A 15,961-nucleotide genomic window follows, 5' to 3' on the forward strand; every position below is an offset into this window, starting at 1 on the left:
TCCCTTAAATATTTCAGCAATTTGTAATATACTTGCCCCCATGGTAGTGTCTCGGGCCAGACTGTATGTGGCTATAGGAGGATCGACGAGTGTCAGACCGACGCAAACTGGCTGTGTAGGAGACTACCCCCATGGCAGACTTATGCAGTAGCGGATCCAGTATTTTTGAAAAGGGGAGCCTGGGGAGGCACAAAAGGAGAATCATAGGCGCGGCAGTACGTCGCGCTTGCGCGACGCAGGGGGGTGTCTGAGGGGGCCTACAATTTCACATACTAACAATAATTATGATATTTTTCATAACTAATTTCATTTTGCATAAAGAAACGCCGCGCAATTGGTGTTGTAATGGTGCACTGATACTGCCATAATAGTACGATAATTATTGCATTATTCTTTGCAATTTTGGAACAAAGTCCAAACTTGGTCCAAGCAGGGAAGTAGTTCTGAATTTTGTGGGTATGTCAAACCAGAGAAGATGATCTTCTCCGGTTAAACTAAAACAATCAAAAACAAAACAAACAAAAAACAAACAAAAAAAACAAACAAACAAAAAAACAGCCGGGAACAACAGCAACAGAAAACAACAACAACAAAAAAACAACAATAAAAAACCATAAGTGAACTATATTTCGTTTGGCAAACTAAGTATTTTGACAGGAAGAAGGTCTCAGGCAGAAGGTTCAGGTAGTTTCTTAATTCGGAAACAATCTTATCATTATTGACCAGGATTTGGAAAATTATTTGAGACTGAGAAGCTCTGAGACTGGCAAAAGTAGCCCAATTTTAGGCAAGTAGTATATAGCGGCATGCTTTTTTTAGTAGCGGCAAGTAGCCAAGTTGTGCGCCTAAGGCGCGGCGTTGGCATCACTCACTGAAATGCGGGAAAAAACTTCCGTGTTTCATAATAATGGAGTAACAAAGGCTATTATTACAGTATTTAGGGTAATGTGTTCCAATATCTGTGTTCAAACGGATAAGATTGTTAATGGGTGTTAAGATGACTAAATAATGAGTCGGTTCATGCAATTTGATAAGATAATCTATATGCAATATCGAGGACTCGGCCTATTCATGAATTTATAACCGATTGGCGCCGTTGGCAGGCCGGTTGGGAGGTCGAATGTTCTCGATTTGGTAAACAAGTATAAAGGCCTCCTTTCATGAAACATTTGTGTTGAGATCATGTCGTGGGTAACCAATCAATGATTAAAGTTTTGGTTTCTTTTGGTCATAAAAACAGGAGCGGAAGATTAATCTATCATAAGATCTAGGGCCTACTGGTGCAGTCAGGACAATGTCGACGTCGTATATACCTTTAACGCCACAACCAGCAGGTGGAACAGGAAATGTGGTAAGTACATGTAGTACCCCGTTTACATTGGGCGAAAGTCGTAATCGAATTCACTAAAGTTGTAATCGACTTAATTCGTATCATACATGTAAACAGGTAGAGTTGTAATTAATCGTAATTCCAAAGTCGTAATTCGAATGTGGACTGCGGAACTCAGTCCTCAATGATAGTCACTTATCTTTTTGTGTCGTTATATGACTATCATTTGATTCCAATGATGACTTGTATCATCATTCATTTCAAGTGAATTCGAATAAGTCGTCATTAATTACGACTTTTTGCTAAATGTAAACGAACACGGATGCCGTAACCATTGGTAACAAACGAATTCGATATTCGTGAATGCGAATTTGGAATCGAATTCAGCCGATGTAGTGTAAACACCCACGAATTAATCTGCTGTCGTAATTCAAAATGCAGCTGAAGTCGATTACGACTTTTGCCCAATGTAAACGTGGTATAGGCTCGGCTCCAGCCCGGGGGGGGTGGGGGTCCAAAAGAGCAGACATTTTGCTCACCCCAAACTACCCACGCGTTCCCAGGTAAATTTATTTCTTCTCTGAAAATCTACGTTTGAAATCTCCCCCCCCTCTTCTTCAAAATTCGTTTTAGTTTTAGGCATAATTCTTTTTAGAATTCAATTTATGGGTTTTTTTTAAATTCTCCTTTGAAACATATTATACTGGTTATATTCTGTCAATATTAAAGGCCGGCATGGACTGGGCAAAAAATGGATGTTCAAATAATTGCAGATATCGGAATCCGATTAATACTGTTTGTTTTTTTCTAATGAAGAATAATCAACAAAATAATGCGAATCCGAATGGAGGGTCAACTGTGAATCCACCACCACCACCACAGGCACAGCCAACTCCAAAACCACCGACACAGCCACCTGTGAATCCACAACCGCAGACACAACCGGGGACACAGCAACAACCCAGCTCACCCTTCAACTTCAATGGAGAGTTTAAGTTCACTGAAGAAAGTACACATCGACTGAAAACAAAACCAAGACCAATTGGAAATCGTAAGGTAGAGTATCGATTATCTTATATTACCCCATTTTGCCATTTTCACTTACGTACAAAGTGTACGTAAGAGCCTGACCGTGCATACGTAAGAAAAATGTCGATTTGTTTGAGCAATACAAAAACGAGAGCTGACTCCTATGGACTCAGATGCAACAGTCTCTCAAACAATACAGTAGGCCACGTCTATTCATGTGTTTGTTAAAGAAAACCTGACTGCTATGGTGCAACTTTTAAAACGGCCTCTTTTCTTACACAATTAACCATTGTGATTGAACGCAATGACGAGTGACGCTATAAATTGGCCCACATGTTTAAAACAAATAGGGCTATACATATCTTTTTACATTTCGTAAAATATATTTTGACTTATTCTAAAACGTATTAGGGGGAACTTTTAAGTTCTGGACCCTATAGAATGTAACAAGAGCCCACAATATATTCCCGAGAGTCGCAGAGGCTGAATGACCCCACCCAGAGGCCAAGATTGAGTATGAAACCGAATAACATTTCAGAAATGAAGCGATGAACCGAAATATAATTATTAAATGAAACCAAACCTGCATCCTTCTGGTCAACACAGACAGCTGAGCAAACAATTGGAAGAGCCAAAAGAGTTCCCAAAAAGCCATGGATTAGCCACGAAGTACTTGATCTAGCTAAGGAAAAGAGCAGGTTGCGCAAACAAAGTAACACGCCAACCTAGAAACATCGAAACAAATAAAAGAGCTGCGTGCTGAGATCCAGAAAAGGAGCAAAGGAGACAAGACAACATGGCTCGAAGAACTATGTAAGCAGATTATAGACTTTGATGCAACCGGGAAATCCAAGGCAATGTTTAGATCAGTAAAACCTAAGTCCACTCCAATACAGCAAGCATGCATCAAGGATAGAGAAGGAAAATTTCTCAGTGAGTCGGAAGATATCATGAACAGATGGAAAGAATATGCATGGTGGAAAGCTGTTTGGAAAACCAGATGGAGAAGTACCACTTTCCATGCCAAAGCACCGGTTGAAGAGGTAGACCCTCCACCTCCTGTGTGAAGTAAAGTGAAGTTGAGCATGCAGTTAGCAAACTCAAGACTGGGAAATCACCAGGTCTTGGCGGTATACCTGCCGAGCTAGTAAAAGCCTCAGGACGGTATGGACTAGAAACTTTACACCAACTTTACATAAGTATATGGACAAGTTGTGTATGGCCAGAAGACATGAAAATACAGGAGTTTGTGATGTTAAAAGGCTGGGGACCCCAGCAATGTTCCAACTACCGGACCATCGCACTCATCAGGTATACCAGAGCAAAGAACATGAAGAACTGCCTGAAGCAAGAACTACCAGAAGAATAAGCTGCTTACAGGAAAGGCCGAGGAACCAGAGACATTTTGGTATGCCTTCAGATACTAATGGAGAAGATATTTGAGTATAGGTGATGAAGTTTTCGTCATGTTCATTGATTATACAAAGGCGTTTGATTCAGTCAGCCACGTTAATCTGTTTGCATGGTGTAATTAAAGAAATGGGCTTCCCAGTACATCTTGTGTTTCTGCTACAATCCTTGTATGTAAACCAGAGAGTAAAGATCAGATGAAATGGTGAAAATACAGATGAGTTCAGTAAGACCAAAGGTGTGAGTCATGGCTGCATTTCGTCACATATCTTTTCGTGACAGACACAGAGAAAGCGATGAGGGGTGCTGATGTAGATACTTATGGCATCACAGTAGGAGGTATACCAATCTCAAACCTCCGATATGCAGACGCACTCCTTGAAACATCAGTCGATAACATAGAAAGATTGGCAACATAGATGTAACTGGCAAAGACATGAATCTCATACTCAATGTGAAGAAAACTTCTGGTTGCTGAGACAGAAGGAAAAAAGTACAACATCACAATAGATGGAGAAGAAGTTGAACATGTCAACCACTTGAAGTATCTGGGCTCGGCGAAAACATACAATACAAATTGCACGGCAGACATCAAAGCCATTATTGAAATGGCCACAGGAAGAACAGTTGAACTTCAGGATCTGTGGAATGATCGGAACCTTGCAACAGAAGTATAAATGAAACTGATCAAGATATGGTATGGAGTGTACTCCTTTATGGCTTGGAGGGCTGGACTTTGACCAAAGTAGATGTGAACCGGGTGCTTGCTGCCCGGGGCTTGCTGCTGAAATGTGATACAGGAGAAGAATGCTAAACACCAGTTAGGATAAAAGAAGAGACATGAGCATCCTTAGTGAACTTGGTGTGAATAGATAGCTGCTGAGAGTTGATGACAAGAAAATTAACATACCTTGGTCACATCTTCAGAGAAAGTGGCAGTGCATTAACACTCCAGATAATAGAAGGAAAAGTTGAAGGGAAAGGGAAGAGAGGACGACAGATTGACAGATTTTGTTGTTCCAAAGTTTCATGGGCAAATTGGTAGTACCACCTTCCAATACACTACAGTCAAGGCCTGGAACTGTCTCCCAAGCAATATTAAATCCATCAATGGCTATGCCAACTTCAAAAAAGAAGTAAAAGCTCATCTTGCTACAAAAGCAAGATCACAAGAAGGGGGGTAGTTCTAGTACTTGACTGTTTTGTTTGTTTCCTTCTTTGTCATTGATGTTGTCCCCTTTTAAAGGCTTTTTGGGCTATCCTTGGTCTTATCAACGTGCTCTCTATAAATTTGTGCTGTTTATATTCTTATTCTGTTTTTATAAAATGTATTTAAGTATTTTCTATATGTGCCTTTTAAAATGTAAATTGTTGATGTTGATAAGACTAAATAAATATGAAATGAAATGAAATGACAACATCAAAGAATGGACAGGTATGAACCTAGTGCAAGCCAAGCGTCTACATGGTCTAGCTCAGAACAGAACAGCTTGGAAGAAGGAGGTAAGGGGCTGCAGCCAGATAGTATAGCCAATCGTCAGTAGTGACGGCGGTCGAAAAAGAAGATATCCAGAAACATTGAGCTACAGCATCATTGGTGCTCTTATATTTGCTGGCATTTTAGATTCGTTACATTCTGTTCATTGTGGTCCAGCAATGACCTTTCACCCTTTTTTGAGTTATCCAGGGCCTACTGGCCCGGTCCCCGCACTCCGTCCATCCGCAGGTATTCATGCTTGTCGGTGAACTTTAAAAACACCCCATTTTGCATCTCATTTCGCGAAGTTTTTAGGGGAAACACCCTCCTTTTTTTAACGATTTCGCGAATTATTTGCCCTTCGATAATACCCCTATTTTCCCTAAAACGCGAACGATATTTCTAATAATACCCTTTTCTAGCAGAAACGCGTAGGCTACTCGATGAAAATAGCCTTTTTGTCAATTTCGCGAACACGTGGTTTGAAAAAACAACACCCCTTTTTTGTGTGTTTCGCGAATCGCGTTTCTTTATCTCAAAACACCCCTTATTTCGCGAAATTTTCGACGAGCATGAATACCCGCGGATGAACGGAGTGCGGGGACCGGGCCTACTGGTGTAGCTTTTAATCACATATCTGGCTTTACGACTTTGGAATAGTTTTTATTTTAATTCTTCTTCTTGCATTATTAATTTCAGTTTGTGAAGGTAAAACCAGATGTAGATGTGAAAGCCCTATGCAAATGGATGAGTACTGAGTGGAATATGACCTTGCCGCCCGGCCTAGTGTTATCTGTTACTGGAGGAGCTTGGGACTTTCCTAGGAATGCGGTCGTCAAAGAGGTTTTTCGCAAAGGTCTTGTTGACGCTGCTGTCAAAAATGAAGGTATGTGTTACGGTATATTTGTTTGATTATATGGAATGTTTTAAAATATTTTCGTGGTTAACATCCCGGTTAACACGCACATGTAAAAAAACACGACAATGCTCCCAAAAGGGCGGCTGATATTAGTAGTATTGTAGGGTCAGGAGAAGCAGCACGCCAGCACCTGGATGAATTGTGACAATCGGGATTGATTACTCTAATCTTTTCGAAACGGAATATACAAATTGTCAGTTCTTAAAATACAACGGGATATATTGGTTTTCATTTTGGTGGGGATGTACGACAGGGGCGGATCCAGGTTTTTGAAAGGGGACCCACTCCTGAGAACTTTTCCAGGTCTCTCTGCTCGGCCACAATTTACATGATTGCGTGTCTGCGACCCAAAATGTTTCAAATGTTTTAGCGAAAAAGGGCGGATCCAGCTAAAGATGTGTAATTTGGATATTATAAAACCTGACACAAAAAATAGCACGCGAAGTGCGCAAAAAATTTCAATTTCACACTGTTTTAGCAATTAGATTGGCCAGTGCGCAATTTTGCAATTTTGCCCTATATTAACCCAAAATGTAGGTGTTGTTTTTTTTTTGGGGGGGGACAAAAAAGGAAGCTGCACAGGTCAATTATTGTTTTAATTTTTGTTTTTGTTTTGTTTTGTTTTTTTGGTTTTTTTATGCTTTTTCAATCCAGATCTCGCAATGGTTATCTCGGGTGGAGCTCACGAAGGAGTTATGAAGTACACAGCCAGAGGCTTGAGCGAATACGAATGGGCCCACAAGCCTAAAGGATCCGATGACAATGCTGATCCAATAACTCTCGGAGTATGTGGCTGGAAATGCGTTGATGATGATGTCAGAGACAAATTGGAGAAATCCGTCACAAACCATCAGGTATAGCGAAAGTGCAGAGATATTGCGTTTAAGACCCCTGTTTTTGGTCGCTGCTCCGAAAATGCACATTATTTTTCCAAATTGGTTGTTTACCTCGCCTCGTACCAATACAATCTTATTTTCAAGTTTCGAGTTGCATTGCATTTGGACGCGGCTGTTGATCTGGTCAAACCCGTTCAAGTTAAAAAAGGAAAGTGGTGAAATTAGCGCGTGAAATTTGAGATTTTCGGAAGGATTTTGTTTAAAATTTGTATTGCCAATTCTTACCTAAACACAATTTTTACAGTGTACGCCATTTCCTTAATTTGGCAGGTAGCTGAGCTAGAATGTCGGACATATTTCAATGTGACGGAAAACTTCATCGATGAAGCATTAGACCCAAACCACAGTCATTTCATCTTTGTAGATGACACAACAGATCAAAGATTGGATATCGAATTGCGAGTAAAATTGGAAAGAGAAATGAGGAGTAAGTATTGCCCATTACATGAGAGTATCAAAGTACCAAATTGGTACCAAATTGATTTTTTGGTTCTCGTAGACTCCGCAGTACAGGTGCCCATTAATTGGGCATACTCTCCATATTACACCCAATCCAATAATTTTATTGTAGAAAGGAGATCTCCGCATCGAGCTACTGTTTATACAAACATCCAAACATGTTATTAATGGGAAGCAATTTTAGACTTCTACGCTACTCAATTTTAGTACACTCACCGGAGCGCTTTCACCGGGTCAACCGGCGTCTTCAGCGGATGTTATTGCTCTGAAGATTTGTTGTTGCTAGTGATGTTGTTGGAGCACCTCCGATGACGTCATAGATGTAGATGACGTCAAGCTTGAAGATGTGGTGGCGCCCCTTGGTTCCGGGGGTCAGGAGGTTGTCCCAAACAGGGTCGATGTCTAACCCTTTGTCACGGTTCAGTCTGGGTCTTTTGGTTCTGATATGGATGGCTTCCAAGACCCTACGAGGGAAGTCCTTAGACTCCCTCTCTAACACTTTCACGTTTTCCCAGTCAATCTGGTGCCCTTTGCTCCTGTCAATATGTTCCTTGATTGCTGACTTAGAACTGGCCGCTTTGGATTTATGTTCTGTTTTGGATTTATGAACATCGGAGGTGTTCCAACAACATCACTAGCAACAACAAATCTTCAGAGCAATAACATCCGCTGAAGACGCCGGTTGACCCGGTGAAAGCGCTCCGGTGAGTGTACAAAAATTGAGTAGCGTAGAAGTCTAAAATTGCTTCCTATTTACGTTTACCGCTACGTATGAATATACATCATTATATGTTATTAATGACTTTTATTTTGAAGCCTTCGGTGAAACGCAATATCTAGCATGTAAAGACAAAGTGAATAGAAAGGAACAAATTTCCTGTTCCAGTTCAACTCACCGTACCTGCCACCATACAAAGATTGGACTCGACGATTCGGAAGCCTGGATAGCCGACGTTGGCGACGGTAACCAATGGATCTCCCTGGATATGACATACCCAAGGCGTGTGAATGGATTGCAAATGAAGGGGAACCCTCAAGCTGACATGTGGGTTACAAAATTCAAGGTTCTGTACAGTGATAATGAGAGGGATTGGAAGGTGGTGGATAACAAGGTAAGTTTTATAGTTTATTTCACCATCATGCATCATATTATATACAATAACAAAATATCAAGAAAAGGATGGTAGGACAATCACAAGAGCAAAGCTCGTAAGACATGATTGCCCTCAGTGCAGAAACAAAAGACGCCTACAGACAACAGAAATTTGTTGACTTTGCCGCACTGAAATGGACTGGCTATCGCTAACTACCAATACCGCGCGTGGATGTTGTCATATAGGCCAATGGTGAAAACATATACCAAATGTGTTAAAGAGGTTTCAGCGAAGAGGAATGGCATGCTAACTGCTAACTTATCAAAGCAATCAATGCAGAACTTTTACGGGGTGTGGTTTGTTTAGGCTTAAGTTGGAATCTCTGAAGGCTAGTAATATAGGACGGTCGAGGATCAAACCTTTTTGGGTTTTAGTAACATTAGGTACATGTAGGTTTTGGTAGGCATTCATTGAGTACGGGTAAGTTCAATCAATGGCGAGTTTTAGCTACCTAGTTAGCCATGAATTGGTATTGATTGAGTAGCGGTATATAGATAGCCCGAAAACGGCATTTGATTGAGTACTGGTAGCTAGCCCAAAATTAGCATTTGATTGAGTACTGGTAGCTAGCCCAAAATCGGCATTTTACTGAGTACTGGTAGCTAGCCCAAAATTGGCATTTGATTGAGTACTGGTAGCTGGCCTAAAATCTGCATTTGATTGAGTTCTGGTAGCTAGCCGAAAATTAGCATTTGATTGAGTACTGGTAGGTGGCCTAAAATTGGCATTTGATTGAGTACGGGTAGCTAGACTAAAATCGGCATTTGGTTGAGTACTGGTAGCTAGCCGAAAATTGGCATTTGATTGAGTACTGGTAGCTAGCCGAAAATTAGCATTTGATTGAGTACTGGTAGCTAGCCCAAAATCGGCATTTGGTTGAGTACTGGTAGCTAGCCTAAAATTGGCATTTGATTGAGTACTGGTAGCTAGCCAAAAATTAGCATTTGATTGAGTACTGGTATAGGTAGCCCAAAATCGGCATCTGATTAGATAGATAGATAGTAAGTAAGTAACAGTAAGTAACACGGCATTTATAATGCGCCTAATGCCAGAGGATACAAAGCGCAGAAACACAGAAAACAAAACAAAACAAAACAAAAGCAACATCATGAGAAAAGGTATGTTTTCAGAAGGGATTTGAACCCGGTGACAGTTTGGGCACTGCGGATATTTAGGGGGATTGAGTTCCATTTGTAAGGAGCAGCCACTGAAAAGGCCCTGTCCCCGGCACCCTTGTTCGTCCTTGGTACACGCAGATTGAGACCGTGGTCCGAACGTGTGGTGACTGAGCCCTCATGAGGACGTTTAACAGTTAGGCACTCATCGATATACCGGGGACACAGCCCATTCAGTGACTTGTATATATAAAGCAGAGTTTTGAAAGTAATGCGTTCCTTTATACGAAGCCAATGGAGTTCTTTCAACAGGGACTGATGGAAGTGCGTCTCGGCGACAAGAAGACTAAGCGGGCACATTTATTCTGGAGCCGTTGTAATCGATCAATATCCTTTTGCGCAATATTGTTGAACAAAACATTACAGTAGTCCAGGCGGGATAAAATCATGGCTCTGACAATATTGGCACAGGTGTCTTGATCGATATACTTCCGGATTCTGTACAGATTGCATATTTGCCAGTTTATGGTTTGGCTCAGGTTAGTTATATGTTTGTCCATATTCAATTGGTTATCAAAAATAAAACCCAAGTTTCGCACATTGGATGATTGAGGAATGATATCATCACCAATATTGAAGGTGACATCCTGCAACCGGGATTTATGATGAGAAGATGACATAACAAAAAACTCTGTTTTATCGGGATTTAACTTAAGTTTGTTTGTTATCATCCATGCGTTAATATCCCTAACACATTGAGAAATCTTGAAAATAGCACATGAAATATTACCAGGAATTGTAGGATCAACAGGTAAATATATTTGTATATCGTCAGCATATACATGGTACATCAGATGGTGATGGCGAATGATGCGACCAACATTGTGAGTGTATAGAACAAACCCAAGTGGTCCAATAACCGACCCTTGAGGTAGGCCATGCTGAAGCAAGATGTCATTTGAATATGCACCGCTTACAGCAACACGGCAAGATCTATTCTCGAGATAGGATGAGAGCCACTGTTGTGCAACACCAGTGATACCAAACTCATCAGCGACCCTCTGCAGCAGAATTTTACGATCGACAGTGTCGAACGCTGCAGAGAGGTCGAGCATAATAAGGAGAACAGCCTGTTGACTGTCCAGGGCATGGGAAAAATCATTGTGAACACGGGCAAGAGCCGTCTCAGTGCTGTGATGGGTCCTGTATGCCGATTGCATTGGCTCAGCAAGATCATGTTCATCAATATGATTTTTCAGTTGGGAAACAGCACATTTTTCAATGATCTTAGATGTTAACTGGAGATTGGCAACGGGGCGGTAATTCTTAAGTTCATTTTTATTGAGGGATGGCTTTTTCAATACAGGAGTAATGACCGCTCTGTGCAGATCTTCTGGGAGGGTTCCTGTGGACAAAGACATATTCACAATTTTTGTGAGTGTAGGGAGCAAGATATTGACATGTTGTTTTATGAGCCATGTGGGGAGAACATCCAGAACACACTGTTTGTTTGGACACTTAGTTATAACCTGTAACAACTCGTCATCTGACACATGTGTAAAATGATTGAATGCAATGTTAGCACTTACACTACCAGATTAGATATTAAAAACATTCACATCATCATTAACCACAGATTTGTCAACCTCGTCCCTGATCTTGTTGACCTTGCCAATAAAATATTTACCAAAAGCATTTGCAAGATCAACAGGATTCTCTGTATCAGGGATAGGATTTGAGTCCTTGTTGAGGAGCTCGTTAAGGGCGTACTACACCCATATATTGGTTTGATTGGTCTAAAAAAATATTTTATCATTTCAAGCAAGGCGATATATGCACTGATCATGTGAAATAAAAAAATATGAAAAACATCGTGAAAGTGTCCTTTTCACCTATTTGTCTTAAAGTTGACTGGTTGTTAAGGACGCTACCACGTAGTCTCCGTCACAACCGGTTTCTGCCGTTTCTAACATTCATCGATATTCACGTAGACAGTATTAGACTTGCTACCAGTCCAAAATACGACCTGCCTATGTATGTTTAGGGCTGACACGTCAATTTGTATTACCAATAGGAAATACACAGGTCAGACATTTGAGAATAATAATTCTTTAAGATTTGGTAAAAAATTGTAGCCGCCTCATTAGTATGCTACCTAATCAAAAATTTTGTTGAAATAAAATTAAGGATCGAATGCGTTTTAGTGTCAAAAAAGGCAAAATTACCGTCAAACTTCCGCCGAATTCTGCACCCTTGCGAAGCCCTCCGGCGGTTGCACAGTTAAATCGGGAATAAAAATATCCGACCTTTGCGATCAAAAACAACAAATTACAACATTGGACCATGTTTGGACATACTATAGGCAAAAAAAACACTATTGCCAAATAATATAGAATAGAACATTTGACATCAACTTGACAAACTAATGAAGAAAATGTGCTCCATAAACATTAGGTAAGTGCGCAAAACAATTCCTATTCAAATGCGTGTATAAAACTGAACAGGGCCGGACGGCTACAAGACTACCGCAATACAGCATAAGTTCAAAGTTGCCAGATTCAAACATGAGCATGTATGCCTAGCACCTTCTCTTGGTAAAATCCCTGATAAAATCAAGATTGTGACCGTCGTGTTATTAAAATTGAATTTTAAGCGTTGGAACTTAACACAAAAGACCATACGGGTATGCTCTCCCGGAATGACCCCCCCTCCATTTTTGGATTCCGCAGCTCCAAAAGACCCGTGACCAAAATAGAGCTATAGGCGCAGGCGCAGGCATACGTAAACACGGAAACTTGACAATTTCAGCTCTAAGACCTACATCGCTCGATCATTCTTCACATGTCTGGTTTTTTTCAGGCGTTATTCACCCAGAAAGCCAAGAAAGACCCAATTTTGACTATTCGCAGCTCCAAAAGACCACCTTTTATATTTATTGGCACCTCCAAAATGATCCCTTTCCGGCATGTAGGCCTACCCCGGTACGCCGTCAGCACCCCCGGGCTCAGTCCCCGGACCCTACTAAATTCTGGGGAAGCATACCCCAGGAGCATACCCACCAGAAATGTATGTTAGCCCCCCCTCCCCCCGTGAAGTGGCGTCATGGGGATCATGGGCGTAGCTAGGACTTTTTAAGGGGGGGGGGCAAAGGAGTGAAAGGGGAAACCCTCATTCAAGGGGGAAATCTTTAACGAAACAAAATAGGCTCAAAAGTACAAAAAAGACCCTAGTAAAATTCTTCAGGGCGACCGCATCCAAAGGGGGGGCGGACTTTCCCCAGGGGGTTGGGGTAGCTTCCCCCCTTGCCCCCCCCCTTATGTACGGCACTGAACGTATGAGAAATTTGCTCATTTCCGCAAATTAAGACATTTTAACAATTCCGCAATTTTAGACATTTTAAATGGTATAGCCCTAATAAAGTGAGTAGAAAAAGTGAATAATAAATAATAGTAGACCTATTACACCCCATAGATATTGGCCAATGTCAATGCACATGTGCACGTGGCATCACTCTGCTACCGGTATTTCTTTTGTGCCAGAAGAGGCATTTTAAAGGAGTATATTAATACTTGGCTTTTGCAATAATATAGGCCTACGTGCCAAAACTTGCTTGCCCCTTCTCGGCCTGCCTAAAAGTATACCGGTTGCCATGTAGGCCTAGGGGGACAATGTTTTGGTAGGCCTATGTCGATAGAGGGGGGTTGGCATGTCAAAGTGGGGAGGACAAAGATTTGTTGGCATGGGGAAAGAAATTCACCACCCCAGATGGCGAGTTGCGATAATATAAACTTAATCAGCGGTGAAAAGCACGAGTATAGGCCTACAATTCCGCAAAATAATAGGCGTAGGCCTACATTTTAAAGGTAACACGGAAAAATGAAAGTTAAAGGTTATAGCCAGGGGCAGTCATATAATTAAAATATTAGATGATGAAATAAGCATGATAAGGGGCTCACTGGGGGATTTCCAAATGGTGTAGGCCTACCAACTGAATTTCTTATAATCTTACCCCTTCCCCGGCCTTCATAATCGCCTTTGTTGTCCCTGTTTGTTGTTAGGGGCTGGCATTTTCTTCGGGGGGGGGGGGTCCCAAAAATACTGGGGGGGTCATAGAATTTTCAGACCAAAAATAGGGGGGGTTATAATTTTTTAACACCCAAAATAGGGGGGTTATAGAATTATTAAGGGCTGGTGACTCAAAATTTTCCCGCGCGCGCGCATTCTTTATCTTTGCAATCGAAATGTGCATACAATCTATGCAAAATTTTTACACGCTCCGCGCGCCTTCTTTACACTTACAATAAAAGTTTTAACGCGCTCCACACACTTTTTTCACTTTTAAGTTTTGACGCGCTCCGCGCCTTAGTTCCGGCAATGAATAATTTTTCTTGAGTCTGTGTAGTTGGAAGGGGGGGGGGGGTCATAAAATTTTTCGACCCGCGATAGGGGGGGGTCGTAAAAATTTTTTGCCCGCGATGGGGGGGGGGGGGGCATAAAAAATTGACTCCGGTCACTGACATATTTGTGACCCCCTTCCGAAGAAAATGCCAGCCCCCTTATAGTAGGCCTATTAGTGGTTTAGCCAAACGCTGAGTAGGCCTATTAAAGACAAAATCTCATCCCGGGAAAAAATCATCAGACATTTTACACGAATCTGATTACTAGCCGGGATAAGCCTATGATAGGCCACCTACATTATATCGGGCTTCAACTTTGTCAATTGGCCTACTGCTGTTAGGATCCTATGCCAAATAAATAAATAATAAAATGTAGATATTTATATAGCGCTTTATGCCGTAAACAGCCTCAAAGCGCTTTACATTTATTCCGCCGTTATTAGAATATGTCGGAACCACGTTTGCTGCCTACAAATGGCGCAGGGTTCATTAGTAGGCCTACAACGACTGTGACTACCCCTAACAGCTTCCCATTGCACCTGGGTGGGGTGAGGCAAGCGTGACAAAGCGCCTTGCCGAAGGGCGCAACACGGTGGCGGGACGGGGACTCGAACCCACGCACGTCAAGCAAGCTCTCAGATTATGAGTCCAAGGCCGTAACCACTGAGCCACCGTGCCCTCGATATATATTTCAAAAATATTAAATGACAATTTAAATGACTTATCCTTCACTTTTAGACATTTCTAAACAATTTTAATTTTTTACACTTTGCTGGGATCAATGGATAGGCCTTTAAAATTGTATAGATGGGAATGTCTAAATTCGAGCGTAGGGCCTACGTTATAGGCCTGAGCGTGCCGGATAACGTGCAGGAATTTGTTCATGATTTTTACTGCGTTTCTATTCTGTAGGCATACCCGTGACGTGATTCCAAAGCCTTGTGCGTGTTATTTAAAAATCAGTCGTGTCCCATTTAATGTGCGCCAAAATTCCCCCTTCGATCTGCCAAATTTTCCCAAATTCCTGTGCCCCCCCGGCCCGGCCCGTCTTGGCTTGTCTAAAATTTGTTTTTTCCTTCTCCATGGCTCCGTATTTGATCTTAAAAATACCTAAATAGGGTAGGTGCAGGTAATATGGGACAGCAGGTAATATGGGACACCTGTTTTCATTTTAACAAAAGGTAGCTTAGAGAAGGTAAACACTTTAAGTTGATTTGTTAAGTGTTTAGAAACATCAATTGTGCTTCTAGAAATGCAGTTTTGGAGTCTGAGTATCAAACTCTTGGAAATCAATGCCAAAAAGAGTGAAATTGCCCAAAAATTATGTCGTTTTTTGGCCTGATATAAAATCAATGACGTCACATTTTATGATTGTGTATCCAAAAACTCTGGTACTGAGGGGCATTTGTCATTTTTATGATCTTTAGGTGATGGGTTAAGCTTATCAGCAGGTAAAATTCCACTGACAAGTGGCACTTTCCTTTTATAAATGATTATTTTCTCTGATTTTCAACTGAATGGGTGCAGGTAATATGGGACACATAGGAAATTGTATGCATTGTCAATGCGAAAAGCAAAACTATTTAGAAAATTGAATTTTCTTGTAGAAATTTGCATTTAACATTCAAAATCATGTAACAAAAATGTTTTTAGAACAAAAGAGTGATTTTCTGAACTTTTGATTTTCACCATAGAGATAACACAGTGTCCCATATTACCTGCACATGCAGGTAATATGGGACACTTGACGATGACGTCATTTTGACGTCATAGCG

The 15,961-nt window shown here is 41.2% G+C and overlaps 1 protein-coding gene across 1 annotated transcript in view; it reads left to right on the forward strand.

Annotated features, from left to right (window-relative positions):
• The first annotated feature begins 1,098 nt into the window (after positions 1–1,098).
• The window catches only part of LOC140140471 (transient receptor potential cation channel subfamily M member-like 2), a 31,601-nt gene continuing 16,738 nt past the window's right edge, over positions 1,099–15,961 (forward strand). Inside the window, exons 1-6 of the mRNA XM_072162231.1 lie at positions 1,099–1,351; positions 2,147–2,386; positions 5,946–6,132; positions 6,820–7,019; positions 7,332–7,488; positions 8,337–8,632. Coding sequence (XP_072018332.1) covers positions 1,295–1,351; positions 2,147–2,386; positions 5,946–6,132; positions 6,820–7,019; positions 7,332–7,488; positions 8,337–8,632 — 1,137 coding nt within the window. The 5' untranslated portion in view covers positions 1,099–1,294. The remainder of the gene's footprint in view (positions 1,352–2,146; positions 2,387–5,945; positions 6,133–6,819; positions 7,020–7,331; positions 7,489–8,336; positions 8,633–15,961) is intronic.

This window comes from Amphiura filiformis, chromosome 19, assembly GCF_039555335.1.
Source record: "Amphiura filiformis chromosome 19, Afil_fr2py, whole genome shotgun sequence".
NCBI lineage: Eukaryota > Metazoa > Echinodermata > Ophiuroidea > Amphilepidida > Amphiuridae > Amphiura > Amphiura filiformis.